Source organism: Aythya fuligula, chromosome 13 (assembly GCF_009819795.1).
Source record: "Aythya fuligula isolate bAytFul2 chromosome 13, bAytFul2.pri, whole genome shotgun sequence".
NCBI classification, from domain to species: domain Eukaryota; kingdom Metazoa; phylum Chordata; class Aves; order Anseriformes; family Anatidae; genus Aythya; species Aythya fuligula.
Window position 1 is genome coordinate 984267 of NC_045571.1, and position 21210 is coordinate 1005476.

General features: G+C 37.7%; 1 protein-coding gene across 1 annotated transcript in view; it reads right to left on the minus strand.

Annotated features, from left to right (window-relative positions):
• Positions 1–9293: 9293 nt before the first annotated feature.
• The window catches only part of THOC2 (THO complex 2), a 53582-nt gene continuing 41665 nt past the window's right edge, over positions 9294–21210 (minus strand). The window contains exons 29-39 of the mRNA XM_032196336.1: positions 20770–20954; positions 20395–20497; positions 19622–20058; positions 18720–18778; positions 17175–17210; positions 13915–14052; positions 13502–13571; positions 13264–13421; positions 12534–12610; positions 12371–12418; positions 9294–10157 (exon numbers count right to left, since the gene is read on the minus strand). Coding sequence (XP_032052227.1) covers positions 12391–12418; positions 12534–12610; positions 13264–13421; positions 13502–13571; positions 13915–14052; positions 17175–17210; positions 18720–18778; positions 19622–20058; positions 20395–20497; positions 20770–20954 — 1291 coding nt within the window. The 3' untranslated portion in view covers positions 9294–10157; positions 12371–12390. The remainder of the gene's footprint in view (positions 10158–12370; positions 12419–12533; positions 12611–13263; positions 13422–13501; positions 13572–13914; positions 14053–17174; positions 17211–18719; positions 18779–19621; positions 20059–20394; positions 20498–20769; positions 20955–21210) is intronic.

Here is a 21210-nt window from a genome sequence, read left to right on the forward strand (position 1 = left end):
TAAAAAAAAAAAAAAAAAAAAAAGAAAAAAAAAGGAGAGAAGAGAAGAGAAGAGAAGAGAAGAGAAGAGAAGAGAAGAGAAGAGAAGAGAAGAGAAGAGAAGAGAAGAGAAGAGAAGAGAAGAGAAGAGAAGAGAAGAGAAGAGAAGAGAAGAGAAGAGAAGAGAAGAAAAGGAAAGGAAAGGAAAGGAAAGGAAAGGAAAGGAAAGGAAAGGAAAGGAAAGGAAAGGAGAAAGGAAAGGAAAAAAAAAAAAGAAAAAAAAAAAGAAAAGGAAAAGACTGGTAACAAGACATTAGTATGTGGAGAAAAAAAAATCTTGTAAAAAAATCAGTGCAACAAAAGCCATTCTTTGATACCACTGCACAGTAACTGAACTCATGTCCTGAAAGCAAACCACAGCCAGTGCCATCAGCCACATCAAATTCTGAAACTCTTCCTGACGCCCAGCCTCAGATCCTGCTGTGCATGCACGGCCTGGCCTGGCACTGCTTCCTGGGCTGATGGCAAGGTGGTTGAAGTATTTACTTACCGGTGGTGTGATTGATAGTTTATTTTTTCAAGCCACTTTAAACTCTCCAGCTAATTTGAGCAATTCTGTATATCAGTGAATAACACCTGAAGAACAGAATATGTGCATTAAAAACAATTAAGGTCACTGACTGTGTATCTGTAAATCCAAAAGAAAGTAATCTGTGGAACTGCATGTCTTGCTTCCAGATCAGTAAATTAATTTTCTTGACAAGGTAGCTAAGTGCAGGCAGAAAATATTGTATTCCTTATAATTTATTTTTTTTTCTATCATCAGGCATACCTACAGGTGCTTTATTAAAATGACATTGGTGGCTTTAAAAAAAAAAAAAAAAAAAAAAAAAAAAAAGCTACTTGCTGTTTAGTTTCAGATCGTATTTCTCTTTTCTTGCTGTGCATTTGCATTTTAATTCTATGTTTAATATCAAGCAATGAAGCAAGAGAAGCACAGGTTAGTTTTTCCCAAGCCTGCTTCTGCTTCACAACAGTTTTCTCAAAACTAGCACTATGCTCAGCTAATGCTTCTCAACAGTTGTCGTTTTAAAAACGAAGTACGGGAAAAAGGTAGTAACTCCAATTAGAGCCGCAGTTCCCAAGTATTATTCAGCAACCTAACATGACTACTGCTAGCATTGGTAGATTATAGCAGCTCCTGCCAGCTCTGGCTCCGTGGCTGCTGGCGGGAGGATGCCTCCTGCAGCCCAGCGCATGCTGCGGGGCTGGCTGGTACCCACCTCCGTCCCACAGGCAGCTGCAGCAGCCTTTTAGCCTCGACCCTCTGCCTGGAAACTGCGTAATGTCATCTTTATAAATAATTTAAAAATAAAAGACCAAAAAAAAAACCACCTTTAAACATATTGTCAATCATATGGGAAACATTCAGTATCTGCATACTAATTACCTCTAATACGACAATATGTATTTTCTGTAGTTTACTGTAGGGTTTTGTTTCATCAGTAACATACAATGAAAAAGAAGCTCATTTAAACCAGTCTGACCCTTAGGTGTTTAGTTTGCTGATGATAAAGTTGAACTTTTAATAGGATTTAAAAGGAAAAAAAAAAATACTATATGGGCAAAGTCTTGTTAAAAATAAGTATTTCCAACAAAATGTAATATAAAATCATTTTAAAAGCTCATCAGAGAATAATTTATTGTTCAAGTTTTTAACAAGCTATTGAACAAAAAAGATGTTTGGTTTTGTTTTGTTTTATGAAACAGAAAACTTTTGTTTTTTTCAACTTCTGAATGCAATCATGTTCCCAGCAAGGGAGAACCGAAGCTGTGCAGTTATAAGTTGCATTTAAAACAAACATTTTTCTTAAAAGCTGTATAAAAATGTATGTTTATCAAATCAATTTTTAAAGAGTGGAGGATTCAGACCAGTGAAAAGAGTTTGGTAAATGGTTCAATATTTTTTAACCTTGCATGTAAAGCTAAAACAAAGTGTGTTAATTGCTTACAAATCCCAGCTACCAACTTTAAGCTATTGGAAGTTCAGCAGTAGTCTCACAATGACCTGGTTCGATATATTCTTTTCCTTTGTTTTGCTTTGGGGTCTCTCGTCTTGTCTTTTCTCTTCTCTTCTTTTCTTTTCTCTTCTTTTCTCTTCTCTTCTTGTCTTTTCTTTTCTTTTCTTTTCTTTTCTTTTCTTTTCTTTTCTTTTCTTTTCTTTTCTTTTCTTTTCTTTTCCTTTTCTTTTTCTTTTCTCCTTTTGTGTGTGTGTGTGTGTGTGTATGTGTGTAATTTAAGTTCCTATTTTTGGTTGTTGAAACTGCACTTCAGTGAGCAGAAAAATTGCCAAGTAAACTAATGGCTGTAAAAGCATAAACTGCATGTGTGGGCATCAATTACTGAGCCTCATTTTAATGAGGTGTTGTACAAAGAGTTTTAATACATTTTGTAAATAAAACTGTAAAGAAAAGAAAGAGCTGACTGATGTTTTCCCCCAAGGAGAGCTGCTGCCTGCCTATGGGCACCACTGGCCAGGCAAGTCTGTCTCTTTTTTTATTCAGGACCAACAATGATTTTGTTTGGGGAAAAGCTTTGGGGCATGATGCTTCTGGGAAATAAGAATGTGGAGGTTGGCACCCTAAAAACAAGCTGTTTTTTCTTGGTGTCATTCTGGCAGGGTGCAACAGGCAGCAGGCATGGAGGGTGGGAGCACGGGAAGGGGCAGCAGTGATGAACCAAACCAACAGTGGCACCAACCAGCCTGTGTTCCCTGCAGCAGCCCCAGGGTGATGCTGCTGGGGGGGGCTCCATCAGAGTCCCCAACAGCTCCCACATGGCTCAGCCTTGAGGTTGAGCAAAAAAACCCATGGGGATGGCTGGGAGTGGCAGGCGAAGGAAAGGGGGGAAAAAAAAATCGAGGCACATCCCAACATCCCATGTGGGTAGTGCTGCTTCAGAGCTAGTAAGCTCGGGGCAAGGGAGACGAGACCAAAAAAAAATCCACACCTAATTCATGTAACTTGTATGCTGGGGATGTAGCACTTGTAGATGAGACACAGACTGAGCCCCTCCGCGCACTGCACGGTCAACGTGCAGCAGTGGGGATGGAGCCTGGGGTGGGGGCAGGCTGGTGCCCCAGCCTGTATAATGGCCACACCACATTCCTCCAGCACCCCTCTGCTAGGCCTGAGCACTACAAACCCCACAGTGCTATAGAGGTGCACAGCTGCCTTGCCGGGGGTGGGTGCAGAGCACTACAACTTGTTTTTTTTTAAGTTATTGTGTTTATTAAAATAATAATAATGCATGGTTATTAAAATAAAATTACATAAATTATTTGGTATTCATATTCATCATCTCAGTCTGGAAAATTGAGTCTGTTTTGCAGGCAGCAATACATAAACAAGCTCTGGGTAATGATAGATCTTTTCAATTAAACTAAGGAATTTAAGTACAGAGATAATATTTTCATAGATACTATAAATTTCAAAGCACTATTAATTGAGAACATGGCACAGCCACAACCACTACAGGGGAAAAATCACCCACAGCCACTACCACACCTGGCCTGGGGGTGGCTGCAGCCGCATTTTGCCGTGCACTGGTGACACACACCACAGTGGGACCCCTCCAACATCCAAAATCCAACACCAACACTGCATTTTCATTAAACACCACTAGAGTGCAGAATTTCAGGATGACAGGATGAACTTGGAGCCCGTGGCCTAGCTGTGCAGCCATTTCTGAAGTTAGGCCTGGAGGGGTAAAGGGGCCAGGGCAGGAAACCTGAGGTGCAGGGAGCGTGGCTGCCAGCTGAGGTAAGGGGCTGCGGCAGTGGGGACACACACAGTTACCCAAGGCCAAGTTGTAGCAACTGCTGAGGCTGGAAATACAGCTGTGCCATGAGACAGCTGAGCTGTGGCACCAGGCCTGCCCCAGGGAACAACTGACATTTGCTTTGCTGCAGGGTCAGGTTTTACCTCATTCTGGTTTCCTCACAGGAGCGAGGAGCTGAAGTCAGCAGTGCTAACCAAAAAAAGGCCAAAGAGAAAAAGCTTTAAGAAAGGCCCAGAAAACAGAAGACACAGCAGGGGGCAGTGAGGGCTGCACAAGGCTAGATGTTCACTGAGGCTGGCACTTGCACCTGTGGCCTCAAAAGCAGGCCCAGGTAGGGCACATAAAACTTTTAAACATGTGATGCAAACCCCAGACACAGTGCTGGTAATGACTGGTACAGTAGGTAATGTTCAGCATATAAATAAAGTAACTGACCAATTAACAAGCACACAGAAATGCTTGGTATGCTGTAAACAGTAGAAACATGTATGATACAAAGCAAGGATTTGATTACACAGCCATTGCCTGCTCTCTGCTCACCAGCAGTGACAGGTTTGGATTCAAGGCCCCAAGCACAAGTGAGGAACAGTGGCCAGGTCCCTGCCACCACATCACAAACACTGAGGAAGCTTAGAGGCTTTGCCTGCACGTGGTCACTGCAGTTGTTTGGAGCAACACTGACATTCAGTGGCCACCCAGGCTGGGAAGCACCACTCACAAGGCCAGGTAGCCCCCAAAGGAGCTGGGGTTCCTCACCCAGCTCCCTGGAGAGTGAGGTCTTAGGGCAGGAGGAGCTGTCCTGATCAAGCTCTCAGCACCCTTCCACCAAGTCACTGCACCCACCCTGCCTCAACAACACACAGACCAGGGCTGAAGCTGGAAGGGCGAGGTGAGTGTTGTGTAAATGCTGGGATTGTATTTTAATGTCATGCAAAGCTCTTCAGCAAATATTGGTTTTGAATTCCAAATATGGGCTGAGCAGGCTAATTACCAAAAACCTACAAAATTAATGAGCTGAGACAAGTAAATATAAATGGTATTTATTTAATATTCTCCTGCCCTTTAAACAAGGGAAGTTTGCCATCTTCAGCAAAATGGCTTATTATAAAGTAGCTGAAGCTGTGACCTCTCACAGACACCGTGGATTGCACAGTGCAATTAGAATATTACATCAGACCTGCCACGCTGAAACTGGGCTTTAACAACTTTTTCCTCAGGTTTTCTCTAGCTACAGTGTAGGGTGCGCCACTCAGGTGCGCAGTGGTTCCCATCCCTTTTAGGTGCTGCTGTCCTGTTGTACTCAGCACCCAAGGGCAGGTTCAGTGTTGTTGTCCCACAGCCTTCACTGCCACTGCTGTCAGAATGTACCAGAGGTGGCAAGATAAACATGGCTGCTTGAAGTATAAATAACTGTTCCAATTCATCTTTAAGTGCCTGAGCTGACAGGCAGCCTCCTGTTTTTCCTGAAGACCACAGTACACTCAGAGCCAGGCGTCACCTCTCTTCATAGCCTTAATCCCATTTCTGTGCAACAAGCTCCCCACAGCAGCTGGTACATCCCCAGCTGGTGTAATTTACACAACCAGCAGGCCAAATCCTGACCCTGTTTGCATTTGTGCACATCCCAAGGAGTGGAGTGACAGCAATGGAAGTATTTCATTTCGTATCACCCTAATGAGTCAATTAAAAGTGCCTATTTAGCTCTGTTAATCTCTTTTTTAATAACTCCTCACCTCTAATTAGCCCAGTAATCCTTACCTGGTTCCCTTTCCCATGTGCTTGTGTCTTCTGTGCACAAGGGACAAGGATTCATAGCCTTTCCGATTCATTTGGAAATAACCTCTAGTTAGTAAGGACAATTCTAACCACTAAGTTTTAACTGATGATGTCTATAAGCACTGCAATTTCTTAATCTTTGCTTTCAAGTAGAGCCACAAAGATGCCACCTGCCTGTCCCACATCCCAGGTGACTGAAGACACAAACTGACCTTCACAGAACACCAGTGATGCACCACATTTGATTCAAGTTCTATGGATTATACTGAAAACAAACAAAAAACAACAAAGCAATATTTAAAAGAGAAGTAAGCTCCTGGGTTTAATAGTATTAATATTTGTTGCAAGAAGGTCTGTTTTTTACCATTGCAGTCAGCAAATATTCTATTAGCTATAGGTTTGTTTTTCTTAATGTTAAATCAATGCAAGAAGCATTTCTATACACTCTCAGGAATAAAACAATTTTCTTTGTGGACAGTGCCTGTAGGCCAAAATCTTCTTTTGCAATTAAAAAAAATATGTCTAGGTTACAACTCCTTGCAAAGCAGTGGTTTGAAGCAGGTGCACACTCAGTCTCCTCTCACTCCTATCTGCTTTTGTATCAACAGCAGCAGGCACTCCAGCCTGGAAATCCCAGCTCCCCATCACCTCTGAAAACACCCAGGTTCAGCACTTGGGCACAGACACTTAAACTGAAAAGGAAAAAAAGTCTAGAAGGGGAAAATTACTATTTTGCAGCTATTTTAACAGTCTTTAATGTTGCCAGTGTAATATTTTCCCCCAACATGTGTCACATTTTGTGAACTAAAGGAGAAAAAGCAAATGTTCTTCCTGTTTTAAAAGGTCAGGAGCAGTGACTGCCACTGTGCGATGAGCCTGAAGCACAACAGCAGCACAGGAGCTTGCAGCCCACCTGGCACTGTGGCTTGGTCCAGCTGCACAAAAGGGAAGGCTTGCCTGTCCCTTTGTCCTTCTGATGGAGCTTCAATATGTGAAACACAAAACAATAGCAATCACTCTTCAGACAAGTTAATGCATGCTTTGGTTCAGGAAAGGGAAAAATAGGTTACACTAATGATTTGCTGAAAGTATTTCATAGCATAATGGCCACCGACAATCAAGGCCTGCACATGCAGGATCCTGTCAGAATGAGGGGAATGATCAGCAATAGTTGCTCACCAGTTAAAGCAACTAACTCACAAGGTAGTTTTACTGGCCTCAATGCTGTAAAACATAGTATTATTTTAGCACAGTACATGCCTTACATCTCTTACTACTTTCAAATTGTCAGTGTAAGCAAATTCTGAACCACCCTGACAGAACTTCACAGAAACTTGGCCTCTCAAGGTAACACAAACCTCCTGCATCCACTTGGTCTGCTATTGAAGGCACACAGGCAATCCTGTCTGTAATCAAACACAATCCGATGTAGTTCCCAATGTAGTTCCTTGAACAAGTAGTGTCTCAGAAATTAGAGCTCTAAATACTCTTTCACCTAGCTTCATATGATTTTTTTGGACAAGGTGGAGAACAGGGCAGGAAGAAAAACACTACAGGTGTGACATGCCACATACAGAACAATTGCAGTTGACCACAGTTTACAGGAAAAAAACTTTAATCATTTAAAATTGCAAGTTAATATCATTCATAATTCCTTATGAGCTTTTAATATAACAGGTCACAGAGTATTGAGCATTTAATTCTATTAAGCATGGCTCTCAGACAGATCATTAAAAAGTAGTTTACTCTGATAGAGTTGACTTGTATACACTTCTTGTGAGCAAACTGTGTTCCTAGGGTGTTCAGCAAGGATTCATTTCCCTGCATTAACTTCAGTTGTTTTGTATCACTTTCAGTAATAAGCATCAAGGAACCTCTTAGAGGACAGGGCCAACAGAAGCAGTTATGAGAATCATTGCTGCCATAAACACACTGCTTAGCAAAGGTAAGCAGAATTAAGGCAGAAATCGATATGGAGCATGGCTGGCAGTAATACAAATCACAGCAGTCCCACAAATACATCTTCTGCTCGTCAGTCCAAATCTGTAACCTTAAAAAGTGTGACCATCCTTACCCTTTTGTTAGATATCAAAAACAAGGAGACACTCCTTATGAAATCCATAAAGGACTGCCAATACAATTGATACAATTGTCAAGAGGATGTATCAGGCCCAGAGGAAGTTGTACTCATGAGGAATTTCGGTCTTGTCAAGATCACCTCTTTATAACACTTAAATCTTACAACCTACTTAGTTTCCAAGACCTCCTCTAAGGAAGTGGTCTTAAACTGGCATAGCTATATCTTCTAAAAATAACTACTAAAATTTAAATGAGCCTTTTAAAAATAGGTGAAAAATTCACTCCATCCTCTGCGCAGCAACTGTGATAGCTCATGATGCTTCCACTCATATTCTGAAGTTACGTGAGAACAAAGACTGTCATGTTTCATGGTCCTGCTAATATTTCAGTCTTGTTGAGTATCTCCCACTAACAGCAGATCTCCTTCACGCCCAACACCTTTTTATTGCAAAAACTTTGAAAAGACAGCAGCAGATCCTTACGAAATGGATGAGAAGCAGAATTTTAAAAAGAGACAGAAGATACAGTAAGCGTAAAGGCTGAAGAGGAACTACTTCATGCAGTGTGGTATTCCAGTTCAACTGACTTGATATTTAAGTGTCACCAAAAGGTGAAACGGTGAGCAGAGTACAGCACATCTTGTTCTACCATAGCTACTGACTACAGAAGCAAAGAACTTTGCTAGGGTATACAGAAAGCTGCATCACAGTGCTTCTGCAAACAGAAGTGCATTCAGTTTCAGTCAGTCCCATGAGTGAATCTGCTGTAAAAATAAGTAAAATGGATGCACCACCTCCAAAATTTACCAAGAATCTAGCTATGACAGCAGTTCCTGCTTGTCAGTGAATACACATTCGTCGGGTATTTAAACTGCTGTGCCCAGGGCAAAAAAGTTCAGCTTCCAGTTACACCTTTTTAAACTTTAAATAGTGAGCAATGCGTTCAGGAAAGACATTGGAATTATCTCTTCTCCAAATAATACAAATTGATATTTATCTTGCAATCCACATTTTCCTAGTTTAAACAAGCTATTGATCATTTTTACTTAAGAAAAATCCACAGCCTCAGGGAACAAAAAATTAGTTACGAATGCAAAGTTGAAGACTTCCAGACATGAAGGTTCTTACCCAGGTGAAAATCTTGCAGTATCAAAGTGACCTACCATGCTATGTAGGAAGTCAGGCAACATTCCCCCCCCCCCCTTTTTTTTGTTGGGTATTAAATTAAACTGCTGAAACTAAACTAAGACATATTAAAGCCAGTATACTTTGACTAGATCAGGAAACCTAGAAAAGAATACAATAGCACCAGAGATTTTAGTGAGCTTTGGATCACAGACAAACATCTCAAGAGAGTGATACAAACTTGACTGAAGGCACAAAAGCAAATCTTAGCCTTCTGCAACGCTTTCAGGAAGCTCAACACATTTGTCATTTTACAGTAGGCAGACATGCTTGGCTTGTTGACATACTATATAATTAACTCTTTCAACATGATCAGCTAGCAAGTACAGAAGACTTGCAAGCTAAGGCAGAAAATACCCTCCCACAATTCCAACTCCAGTATCAAATTTTTGTAGGAGTACATAAAGTAATAAAGCAGCCACACACACACAATGATTTACGACCCATTGAGAAAACTATTGTTTATTTAGAAAAAAGGTTACACTGGTAGAATTCAGCAGATAAAAAAATTTTAATTTTTTCTTTTTTTTAAAAATGTCATTGTGAAACTTTTCAGACTAAAGTTCAGCGATAAAAAGCTCCTGTAGCTGTAATTGAAATTTATTTCAGTTTTGAATAGAGCATTTCCAATTAATCTAAAAAGAGCATGACAAACAAAAGGTGTGGCAAGGAACAACTGAGCACAGGTTTAGGTTGAGATGGAGGGGATAGGGTTCATTCTTTGTTTCTTTTTAAACAAGTCAACGTTGTACACATAATATACAAATAATTCCTAAGCATTGCATGAAAACAGTGCTCCCACTTGGTTCATTTGTTTTAGTCACTGATATTAAAAAACAGGCCAAGTAATAAATAAAAACTGAATTTAAATGAGGTAAATTCAAAAACGTTCAATAACTGTTTATTTGTGGTTTTCAAACATCTAAAAGAATGCATTTCAGATCGAAAGAATTACTAAACTCAGGCAGTATTTTAGACAACCTAAAGTGGAACTCTGTACACATGAAACCTCATTTGCACTATGGCAACTGTTTGTTTGCAGCACATTGTGCTAAAATATGGAATAGGTAACACTTTCAGCCAGGTACTGAAAATAAATGTGTAAGAAACTAAGCAACAAGTTAAAATACAGTAATGTACAACTCAACAATTAAATCTTCAGCATGGGGTAATAAAGCAGAGAACTGAATAATTTAAGGAGATGCAGATGGGTCCTCTTCATTCACAAATTTCTGTGCAATCTATACTCTGGAAAATACATTTCTGGTCACAGCTGGATGTCTTGCCATTTTAAGCTCACCTGCAATGAAGTGAAAATAACAGAATTGGAGTTAGATGCTGTTTAAATGAATACCCATCTCACATTTTGTTCCATTCACAATTCAAAGAATGAGGGAGAAAATGGAACTTTCAGTTCCATTATTTTCAGTCACTTATTTCCTGATTCCAGTTTATTCCATAAGAAGGACTATGTTAATATAAGCATTGCATTGTAAATACTGAATACAGTGTAAATACTAATTTAAAGACGAATAAGAAACAAGTAGTCATCTGTCAAGGTGAAAACTGTTTCAGAAGTACAACCTCCTCAAAATGTTACTGTATCTAAATTAGACAAAATAAATGCAGTTTATCAGATGTTGTACATGAGGCAGAATATTAAGAGACTTAACAAACAGGAGCAGGAGATTAGATTCCATAACCATGTTGCTACAGAGAGTTTTTTCTCCATACTTCACTATACAAATTACAGGGTATTGTCAGTATTTTCTACCAGATGCTCCAGGCTAGCCCACTGCATGCTTGACATGAATTTCCATGTGCAATTGCATTCACCTAAGCATTTGTTTAAGTCACGAATACTTAAAAAAACACTTGAGCTTTTAAGCAACTACAATCCTCCCTTTACACTGAACTGCTGGACAAGATAAAACTTCACGTTTCTATTGAAGAAGCTGCAAGTCCTCAGTAATGAGCTTCATCTGCCAAGAAGCACTCCCCCCCGCTTTTTTTTTTTTTTTAATAAATACAGCAACAGAAAATAACATTTAAAGAAAATGACTACGTCTGAGATCCCCTCCAAAGAGTGTAAGGTATCGGTACAAACTTTGTTACACAAAACTCCTCCACACATTTGCCTTGGGCTTCAGTGGCAAAGGAATGTCAAATGATCAAGATCCTTTCTCCAAATAATCTATCCCTCCAATCTCTCTTTGAGGCAACAATCCAACTGTGGAGCCAAGTTCAGAAGACACTTCTAGACAATCAGAAGATTTCAGGAAGGTTCTTACCCTACTAAAGCTGCATAGTGGAGAAGAGAAAGCAGCTTTCCTGCAACATTATATTTCCATGTCTAAAGCAAAATTCGTTTGCCATCCTTGCACAGCTTCTGCTCTGAACTGTTTTGATTTGGGGTTTTGTTTGTTGTAGCATTATTTTTTTAAGACCCAAGCAAAGCACAGCTGTACTTCTCCTGCAGGGGACCTCATCATTCAGGTTTTGAATACCCTCCAAGCTGACAACCCCATTCCTCTCTGAGCAACCTGTTCCTGTATTTCACCCCCCCTCAAGAGATCTCGCCAGCTTACTTTTTAAATACAAAAAGGTTGTTTAATAAGAAAAATCTCTGCCTTATATGTTGTTCTTTAATCAGAACAGTATTACTCTGAGAAAGCAAATAGCAAAAGATACGCAAGTGAATTAAAAATTTGGGTAAAATTTTGTTTCTAGGTTCTTGAGTATTCAAAGGAGACACAAGGACAAATGAAGTAGAAACAATTCATCACTTCTAAATAGAGAACAAATACAAATTATAAAGCACTTGGACAAATTGGAAACAGAAGCCATATCCATAGTTTTGAATAGTAATTATTTTCAGATTTACCCAACATAAACACACTGGTAACCCACTGGTCTATGCAGAAAGATTAGAAGTGAACAGATTTTAAATTCAGTGAGGCACTTCACTCCCCAAATAAGTAAAAATGTTATTCTTCCTCAGTTCTGATCAAATAACAAAGATTAAGTGGAGATGAAGAACTGACTTACTATACTATATAGCAATTTGGTTTAATAGTTATTGCTTTCCATATAGATAAAATGAAAGAATGAAAGAATAAAAAAATTAAGTTTCCAACACATTAGGCCAAGATCTTCTTAATCAAGAAGTAGACTAGCAAGACTACCGGGATCACAGTGATTCATGCTTGTTTTTGTATGGCAAATGGTCTTGGAAAAAGTGCCAAACATGCAACTGCACCCAACACTGTCAACCACCCCATCCCACCTAACCCCTTTTTTGGTGGGCCAAATGAGTTTGAGCATCTATTCAATCTCTACACTGATAGGGAAAGCTATTTAGGTATTTCTCTAGGACAGACTTTTTAAAAACTGTAGTTTCAGCCCTTTCACACACTGGCTGTTTTGTGTGTATATCCTTTACCAATCAATAGGAGCCTCAGGAGCTATCAAGTCAAACATGGTAAACCTTTATTTTTATTTTATTTTTTTTACCTTGACTAGAACATTCTTCATTATCTGTGCTTGTCTGACGATTTATGAGTAAATTCAGGATTAAGGAAAAATATACATATATATATATATTTATAATTACATATAATAAAAAGGAAGCTACTTTTCTGTATCCTTCCTGTAACTTTGATATATAAAAGGATATTGTTTCTTTTCTTCCTTCCCTCCAGCACTCTCTCGTTTTTCTTTCTTTTCTGTTTTTTCTTTATCATGTCTTGATTCCTTAAAAAAAAAAAAACAAATGGGAAGTAGTTTAGAATATACACTAGACAGTCTGACTAAAAGGATTAAGTTAGTCACATAGGTTAAAAAAATCACCAGTCGGAACGACAATAGTCAGCCTCTGATTTGAGATTTACTTAACTGTCTTACAGCTCAATGATAATCTCTATCACTGAAGAGTTACAACTAGGAACTATTATTTAATATAAGTATGATGACTACATACTTACCTGATTTCATAAAGCCTTAATACATGTACTTGACAACACAAATACAAGCAAACTAGTTTATATTTAAACGAGACTTGCTTTTACATAGTTGCTCACCAAACCAGTCTGAAAATGCACTTTAGGTTTTGGATACTCTAGCAATTTCTGAATTTTCCTGGCTAATATCAAAAACTATTCCCCTAATTTATCCCATCAGGAGCGACCACTGAAATATTTAGAGCCAAAAGGCACCAGAAATTCCAGAAGCATCTTCCTACGTATTTACACTGTATTTTATTAGGCCATAAAACAGCATTATAATGGAGTAACAAGAATGAGCTTATTCCATTGAAACCAACAAAAAATGAAGAATAAAAAAATCCAAAATCAAACAAGCAACAACCACCACCACCAAATAATCTAAATGATAGTGGCTTGTTTTACCTTTTTGCTACCAGAGGAGCTCTTCTCCATCTTTTCTGCTTTGATTGAATCACCTTTTTCCTTTCCTGAAGATTTTGATTTGCTTTTCTCCTTCTCTTTTTCATTTGAGCGAGGAGAATCAGAAGGACTTTCACTTTTGCTATGTTTTGAAGAACCAGCTAAAAACACAACAAAAAGTTTTAATTCACAACAAATAAAAAAGCTTAATACACATACAAACACAAAACAGAATACGTACTTGTCCCATTTTCCTCTTTGCGTCGTTTAGTTGAATCCTGTGGTACCTCTCGGTCACTGTTTGAATGATCCTGGCACCAAATACACAGATATTAGTAGATTAATGCATACTCCTAAAGTAGGCACCAGCTAATAGTGTTATTTTGAAGTACTATTTTTTGAATAGTTAAAAAGTAATGGAGTTATTTCAGCTTGTTTAAGCTACCTTGAGATAAGTTTTGAAGGGAAAAAGTTTTGAATGCATTACTCTAAGTCGACCTTTGAAAATGTAATGAAAAAGAAAACAACCCTAATATGGACCACTTCTACTTGCGCAGGCTATACCACTGATTATTACCGCAAGAACTCCAAATAAGTAAGCTTTCCAAGTATATATCAACTTTTTCTATACTAGTTCATAGAAGTTTCACCAACCCTTTTTCGGTCTTTCCTGTCCTTTTCCTCTTTCTTCTCTCTCTCTCTGGATCTTTCCCTTGATTTGTCCAAATCTTTCTTGTCCACTTCTCTCTCTTTACTCTTGGACAGTGTTGGAGTAGTGTGGTTAATGTAGTGCTGTTAAATTAAGGCAATATCACCAAATATTAATATATATATATTCCTAGATGCATAGGAATGCAAAGTCTTACTTTAACATAACTCATAGCTCAAAGAGCAAAACTTAATACTTTGATTAGAGAAGTGATTGAAGACACTTTCAAATCAGTCATATGTAATTTAATTTACAGCTTTGTTTTCTCAGCACTGAAAATTCAAGAAACCTTTCACTTAACTGGAACACATATTATATAGACACGAAGTTGTTTACCAGTATTGTTTGATACATCAAAACAAATCAGCAGTACTGCTGATACAGGATATGCAGATTCATGGACTGACTTAGCACTTGCAATTCTGCCTGGAATGAATGAATGGAGTCAGTTTCTTAGACAGGTTCTAATTCATTTTTCAAGAATAAACTTAAACCAGAAAGTATTTACAACAACTTTGAATGATGTTTTTCAGCTAAAGTAATACAAAACTCCACCTTAAACTTCCAATGATAAAAGCAGCTGAACACAAAATTCTTTATGTTAGCTCTGTAATGTGTTCTAGATTGTTACTGCACTCTCTTCTAACCAATTTTAACAAACTGTAAAATATATAAATATTCAAAGTAGTAATGTTAATAGTAACATTAACTTAGTGAGGCAATAGGGGGGACATAGAGAAGAGTAAAAATCACAGTAGCATCTTTAAAAGAAGCACAGTAGCATCAGTTGAACACTCTAGAATCCATTAGAACTAACCAAAACACACAATTTCAAATAATTTTGTTCTTTTAAGTTAATCCTGTCCTTCTACAGTTCTGATAAATGAGTAACCTCAGACCAGTAACCTTAAGTTTTGGTAAAAAGCACACCAATGTTGCATCCTTTTTCCTTTTATCACTTACTGGAATGTTATCACCTTTCTATGCCAGTGACTGAGCCTTCAGTATCCCTTTCTGTGTTCTTTCCCCTTACTTTTTTTTTTTTTTTTTTTTTTACCTGTCACCTCCCCACCACGTTTATTCCACAAATTTATCCTTGCTCCCTGGTCTGCTTTCACCTTTTAACATAACTTGGCAAATACGTTTTCTCTAAGCAGCCCCACTTAGCTGTCTATCACAGATACTTTCCATGTAAGTAAACACTCATCTTTCCTCCTATTCTGCTTCTTACATTCATACGGCTGTTCAGGTCAGATTCCACTGCTCTTCTACTGTTCCAATGCAGAGTTTTGGAAAATTTTACTCCCTCCACCTCTCCTTACAACAAAAACATGTATTTGGCTTGTCAAGCTTTATCAGTTTGCTTCTAAAAATGCTGTTAGCTGAAACCACATCAAATCTGGGGCACTGCCATGCGTTGTATAACTTGGGCGAAGGCCAAAACAAGAATAACACAAACCTAACTCAAGTCTGGCAGCGTTTGTTTTATAACCTGCAATGTAAGACAACGCTTTAAGGTCTGCCTCCCAAAAAGTCAGGCAAAAATAGGAATAAAGAAAGCCTATAAGTACATAATGGCACTTGACTTCAGCTTCCACTGAGAGTTAGCAGAACTCTGAAATCTTACAAGCTTTTGAGTATCACATCCTTTCCCCCAGACATGTATGTGGCAGTAAAGAACACTTGTCCTACACCACATATGGGGAACATAGTCAAGAAGTGCGAGTTCAAAACAAATGTCAATTTTTTTCTAATTTTAAATATATCATTGTATATTTATAACTTTAATCTATAGACACTATAATTTCATCAACTTTAAAATCTAAGAATCCAAGGATGCCTCCTACGTGGACTCCTCATATAAACAGGTACAGATGGCACTGGAAAGATTCAATTTTAAAAAGCTAGCAAGTACTGGTTATAAAGATCAGAGCTATTTTGAATTAAAACACAAAGTGCTCTGAACACTTTGTTTCATAAAAGGGAGCTACAACTAAAACATTAGTTCAGTGTATAATACAGAACTGATAAATCCATCACATTTTTATATTTAAAATTATCTAGAATCACATATATTAAGTAAATACATGTAATTCTAGATAAACCTACATGTTATCCAGAAAGCTCAAGTGTTCAACGTTTTCCAAGTGATAAGCATTTGTGCTATTTACATACTGATACTGACTTCATAAGCTAAAGTCTTAACAGCAACTATGGAAGATTTGATCCATTTCCAACCATTAGCCAGATAAAATTAAACATGTATTAAATGTGTTCAAAAAGAAGCAGCAGAAAGCTCTCAATATATTGGCAAGTTCACAGTATTTGTTACTGTCACTACATAAGTGGTTGAGTTTTAAAATAAAAGCAACGTATTAGTTACAGAATCTACCTAAAAATTTAATACTCTGAAACATTATTCAAATCTTGAAAGCATTTTCAGTATGTGTTCCCATAAGTTTTCGAATCTGAAGTGTGTTTACAGGAAGCAAACGGATATGATAATAATTTAAGAGGTTGCCTATGATGCTTAGAAATACAGTATAACAGTAGCATAACATAACAGTACTCTTTTTACCTTGCAACTGTTATTCCACAGATAATTCTCAAATATTTTTTGTTTCTCAAATATTTTTTGTTTAAAATAATTTTTTTTTTAATACTGATAAAAAAGAAATACTATTCTAACTATTCTATTACCTCTTGAGAGGAATAAAAGGCTTAATCATAAGGAGGGTTCTATAAATGTGCAATTATCAGTGAGGACCAGAAAACACGTGTTCTGTTCAGAATATCCAAATAGCCAACATTTTTGTTTTGCAGTTTTAACTGACTATTCAGATGTGTAATCTTGCTTACTTGTTTGGAATTAAGTGAAGCCAAAAGACAGTGGTGCTTCTTTTTCATTCCTTTCTACAAACTAAAACTGAAGAACTTGTCAGCTATGAAATAAAATCTCTTCAAAATATTGAAAGAATGTTAAATTCAGGGACTTTTCTTAATGTTGCTTTCACACAATAACTCTCCTTCTCTCCTGTACAGAAGTTCTACACAGCAAACTGGAAGAAATACCCTCCACTACTATACTAGTATTTACAGGAACGAAATTTGAGTTTTCAGATGTGGTTTGCCCCAAGATCAAGGTTGTGTTTTCTATGCAACAAAACATGAAAGTAAGCTTTGGTGGTGTCTAAAAGGTTCAAACCTTTGCTGAAGAGTCCTTGAGTTCGTTGAGGTTGTCCTGTAGAAAATGAATGGAGATGACACGTAAGCTGGAATAGTTTTCAGAAACCAGAGGAACTTTGGGAAGAATGGTCGTACCCTCGAAACAAAAAACAGCTACTCCTTCTGGAATAAATCTCATGTTAATACTTGACACCAAATGAATCTATGAACTAAAATATTTTCTTAAAAAGGAAGAAGAAAAAAAGACATATCTACTCTCTAGACCCAATTCTTATGTGAACTACAAAATGTATTTATACCTAATTTTCCATAAAACACTGAAAAAACACTCTCCCACCATGACAAAATGTTAAGAAAAAAGTCTTAATTACTGCTTTAATACTGCTGAACCACAATTGAAATAGGCTTAGAAGGTTTTTAAACCTGCATATTCTCCACATTCAGTTAAATGTAACAGAAGTTACTCTAGAACAACTTTTCTTGCCCATTTATAAAAATAGGCAAGAAAAACTAATTACATTTTGAGTAGTTATCACTGTCACCTGCTTCCTCAAAATTAATAAAAGCAACTTGAGATCTCCAAAATTAGCCTAAGTCTTTTAAGTAATTCTTACATTGAAAAAGATGTACTCTTCGGGGAAAAAAAGAAAAAAAGCTTGTTCTAAAGTTGATAAGATGGTGAAATTTAAAAGCCCACATAATCCATCACAGTGCTCTTGATGAAGTATTAGTAACTTACAGTTGTAAATGTTCAACGTACTGCAAATTCAAAGATTCCATGAACATAGATGGTTTAGAAATAAAACAAATATGGAGCAAGGAATGGCTACCCTGAGTCTTCAAGTAGGCTACGCCCAAGGTATTGTGCTGCGCTTGAATGCTTGGGGTTTCTCTTTGCTGGGTAGTAGGCTTGGTTGCCACATCTGGTTTTATCGTACTGCAGGGCTCAACATGGTGGGAACCCATTGGAAATAAACAAACCTCGAAGGGAAGGTACAACAGAAGCTGCATGCTCACTGATTATACACAACTACAGGAGAACTGATCACCAAGGAGACTTTAAAATGGAACTCCTTTCAAGACTCCTCCTTAGAAGGCACATATCGGTAAGATGCTCATCAAGAAGCCTGATGAATTCAGAGGTATCGTACATCCCGTATCATCCAGGAATCTTCAGTGCTAGAGATTCTTCAATAGAAGTGCAGAAAAATATGCTCCATTCTGCTGCAAAGACTCTTTTGCTTGTAGCTACCATTGCACTCCAAAAAAACTGACTGCTTAAAACAGTGAGGCACTTCTGTGTAAAAATTCTCTTGCCATTTCCAAGCACTATTTACAAAATTTGTGCTAGGTCCTTGAAGCTTTACTTTGGTTAATTAAAAATATATTTTTTAATAGAAAAAAGACAGTCCGCCAATAAAGAAAAGGAATGCATTTTCTAATGCAATATAAAACCTCCAGTGGCTCCAGTGTATACTTGGCACAAAACTTGAAGGAAGTCGGACATGGGCATCCCAAACTTGTGAGCCTAACATAGGCGCTGCCTTCCTCAGGCTATACTAACCTTTACTGTTGAGGAATGTGATGGAGAAGAATGGGTATCAACTTTGCGGCGTTTTTGTTCTGAGAAAAGAAGAGAACAACATTATTTAAACACATGTAAAAGGAGACTAATAATATGGCTCTCTGAAGTACCAAAATCTAAGTTAGAATTCAAGCTTTTCAACTGCGTAGTTTTTTCTTAAGCTATCTAGAGATACCAGCATGCTTTGACCTCGTTATGCAAGCTTGCAGGAAAAGTTAAATGTGAAGAAACTGCCACAAAAATACGTATCAAGCTTTTAATTTTACATAAGTTTTTATCTGAAGAGTTCAGCAAAATAGAAGGCATTCCAGTCCTCCTGTACTTGGTTTGCCTAAAGCAATACAATTATAAAACTCAACATCAGCCTCTGTTTATGAGGAACTTAAAATACCAACATTTATCTTATTAATCCTTAATATATGAAAGAACCAGAGAGGCTTACTGAGTCCTTCTTAAGGAGGGAAACATTCTACATCCCTTTTTTTCAGTTCAGAAGTTAAGATCAAACCCTGAGTACACTCTTCAGGATATATGCAAAATTTCTAAGGTCATAGTTATAAGATATATTTTAATAAAAGGCCATTTAGAATTGTATCAAAAATATCATGAATGTCAGTACAAAACATTTATAAACTGATAGGCTTAATGAAAATCAACAATCACTGAAGGGAAACTTCACACATTCATGCAGTTCTCATTTTGGAGATATCCTTAGCAGGTACTTCAGGCACTGAAGATGTCTGCAAGTCATTGCTAGCATGGCTACATAATAGCTAGCGCTTTCTCTCACCATGGTGGCTGTGAGGTGTTGGCTTTCAGTGATTTTCCTATGACATGTCCTTACTGTTCTAGAAAATGAGAAGTTATACCAACAGACTCACCCCTCTCAGATTCTGATGTTTCTGATCGGGGAACAGGAGACTTCAAGGACCCAGCTACTGGAATCTTTTCTCCTCCTTTAGTCATTTCCTTGGATTTCATATCCTTCACTACATCTTTTTCTCTGGATGGCTCCTTTTCTCTCTCCTTTTCTGCAGCTGACTTTGACTCAACAGTGGTAACAACTGTCTTGGATTTTTCTTCCTTCGAAGCTTTTTCTTCTTTCTTGGCTTTTTCCTTCTCCTTGTCAGATTTGGGTGTTTTCTCCTTGATCTCTCTTGCTTTATCATCTTTGTTCGCCCGTTCTTCCTTAGGTTTGTCTTTCCCATCCTTCCCAAGTGCCTTTGTCTCTGGAGTGGCTGCTGTAATCTTTTCTTTTTTTTCTTTATCTTTTTCCTTCCCACTTTTTTCTTTATCATCTTTCTCCTTAATAATTTTGCTGCATCAAAAATAAAAAAGACCAATTGGTACATATAAAGCTTTTGTTTTGTCATCAAGTTTTACTCCTGATGATTTGATAGAATTACCCAAAGCAGTCAATCATATTATTTTATCACTCTATTAGAAAATCATCATGCAAGCATAACTACTTCGTTTATCCTTAAACTAAAATGGAATTGATTTAGCAATTGCATCAGCTCAGGACAGCTACGTATTTTGGCAGAAATCATCATCATTTATTAAACTTTGAAGAAATGGAAACAAGTTAAATGGTACGTGAAAGAAAAGGTTTGTGAATTTTAAGACAGATAATATCAAGGAGTGGATTTCTCACCTATTAGAAGCACTGTTTCCATTGCTTGTTGTCATCTTTGGTGTAGCGTTGACAGCTTTATTAATAACTTTCACAGCACCCTGAGACTTCTCCTTTAGTTTTTCTGTTTGAAGAGAACAATTTTATTTCAACAATATACGTCTAACTGAATAAAACAAGTGTCTAAGCATATTCATGCAAAAGCCATGTAGCTAATAGCCAAAATAGGTAATTAAATGCAAAACTCCCCCGCAAAACCAACCTCCAACCAAACGAAGAACACACATTGACCCTATTTAGCATCACATAATTTTTTTCTTTCATTTTTAAAAAGCCAAGTTTTGAGAGAATAGGTTTGCAAACAAAGGAATTCTACTAAAAATCAGGTTTGTTTACCAGTCTCTTCAGTAGTGCTTTCCTCCAGTTTAGCTGTGTTTATTGTGAGAGATGTAGGCATACCAGCACCACCTGGCCCATTTTGTACTGTTGCAGCTACAGCATTCCTGGCAGGTGGGTCTTTGTGGTGGAATTCGTTTTCAGGTATCATGAAAGGCTTCCTACTTTTCAACTGCCCAGAATAGCTGCAAGTCGCACAGATTGTTAAATATGCACAAACAAAGCAAAATATGGGTTGAATTTTAAATGAGGATTTAATCTAACAGTTCGTCTGTTATTTCTGTTTTTCTTAACTGATACGCAGTTTTTCCCCTTTATCAATCAGCTCAAAAAAATAAAAATAGGAATGAAAAACCGTCACACAACAGAAGCCCTACCTCCAAGCCCTCTTTGCTGCTATCACCACCACACATGCACACACACAGCTGTCAAACACACAAA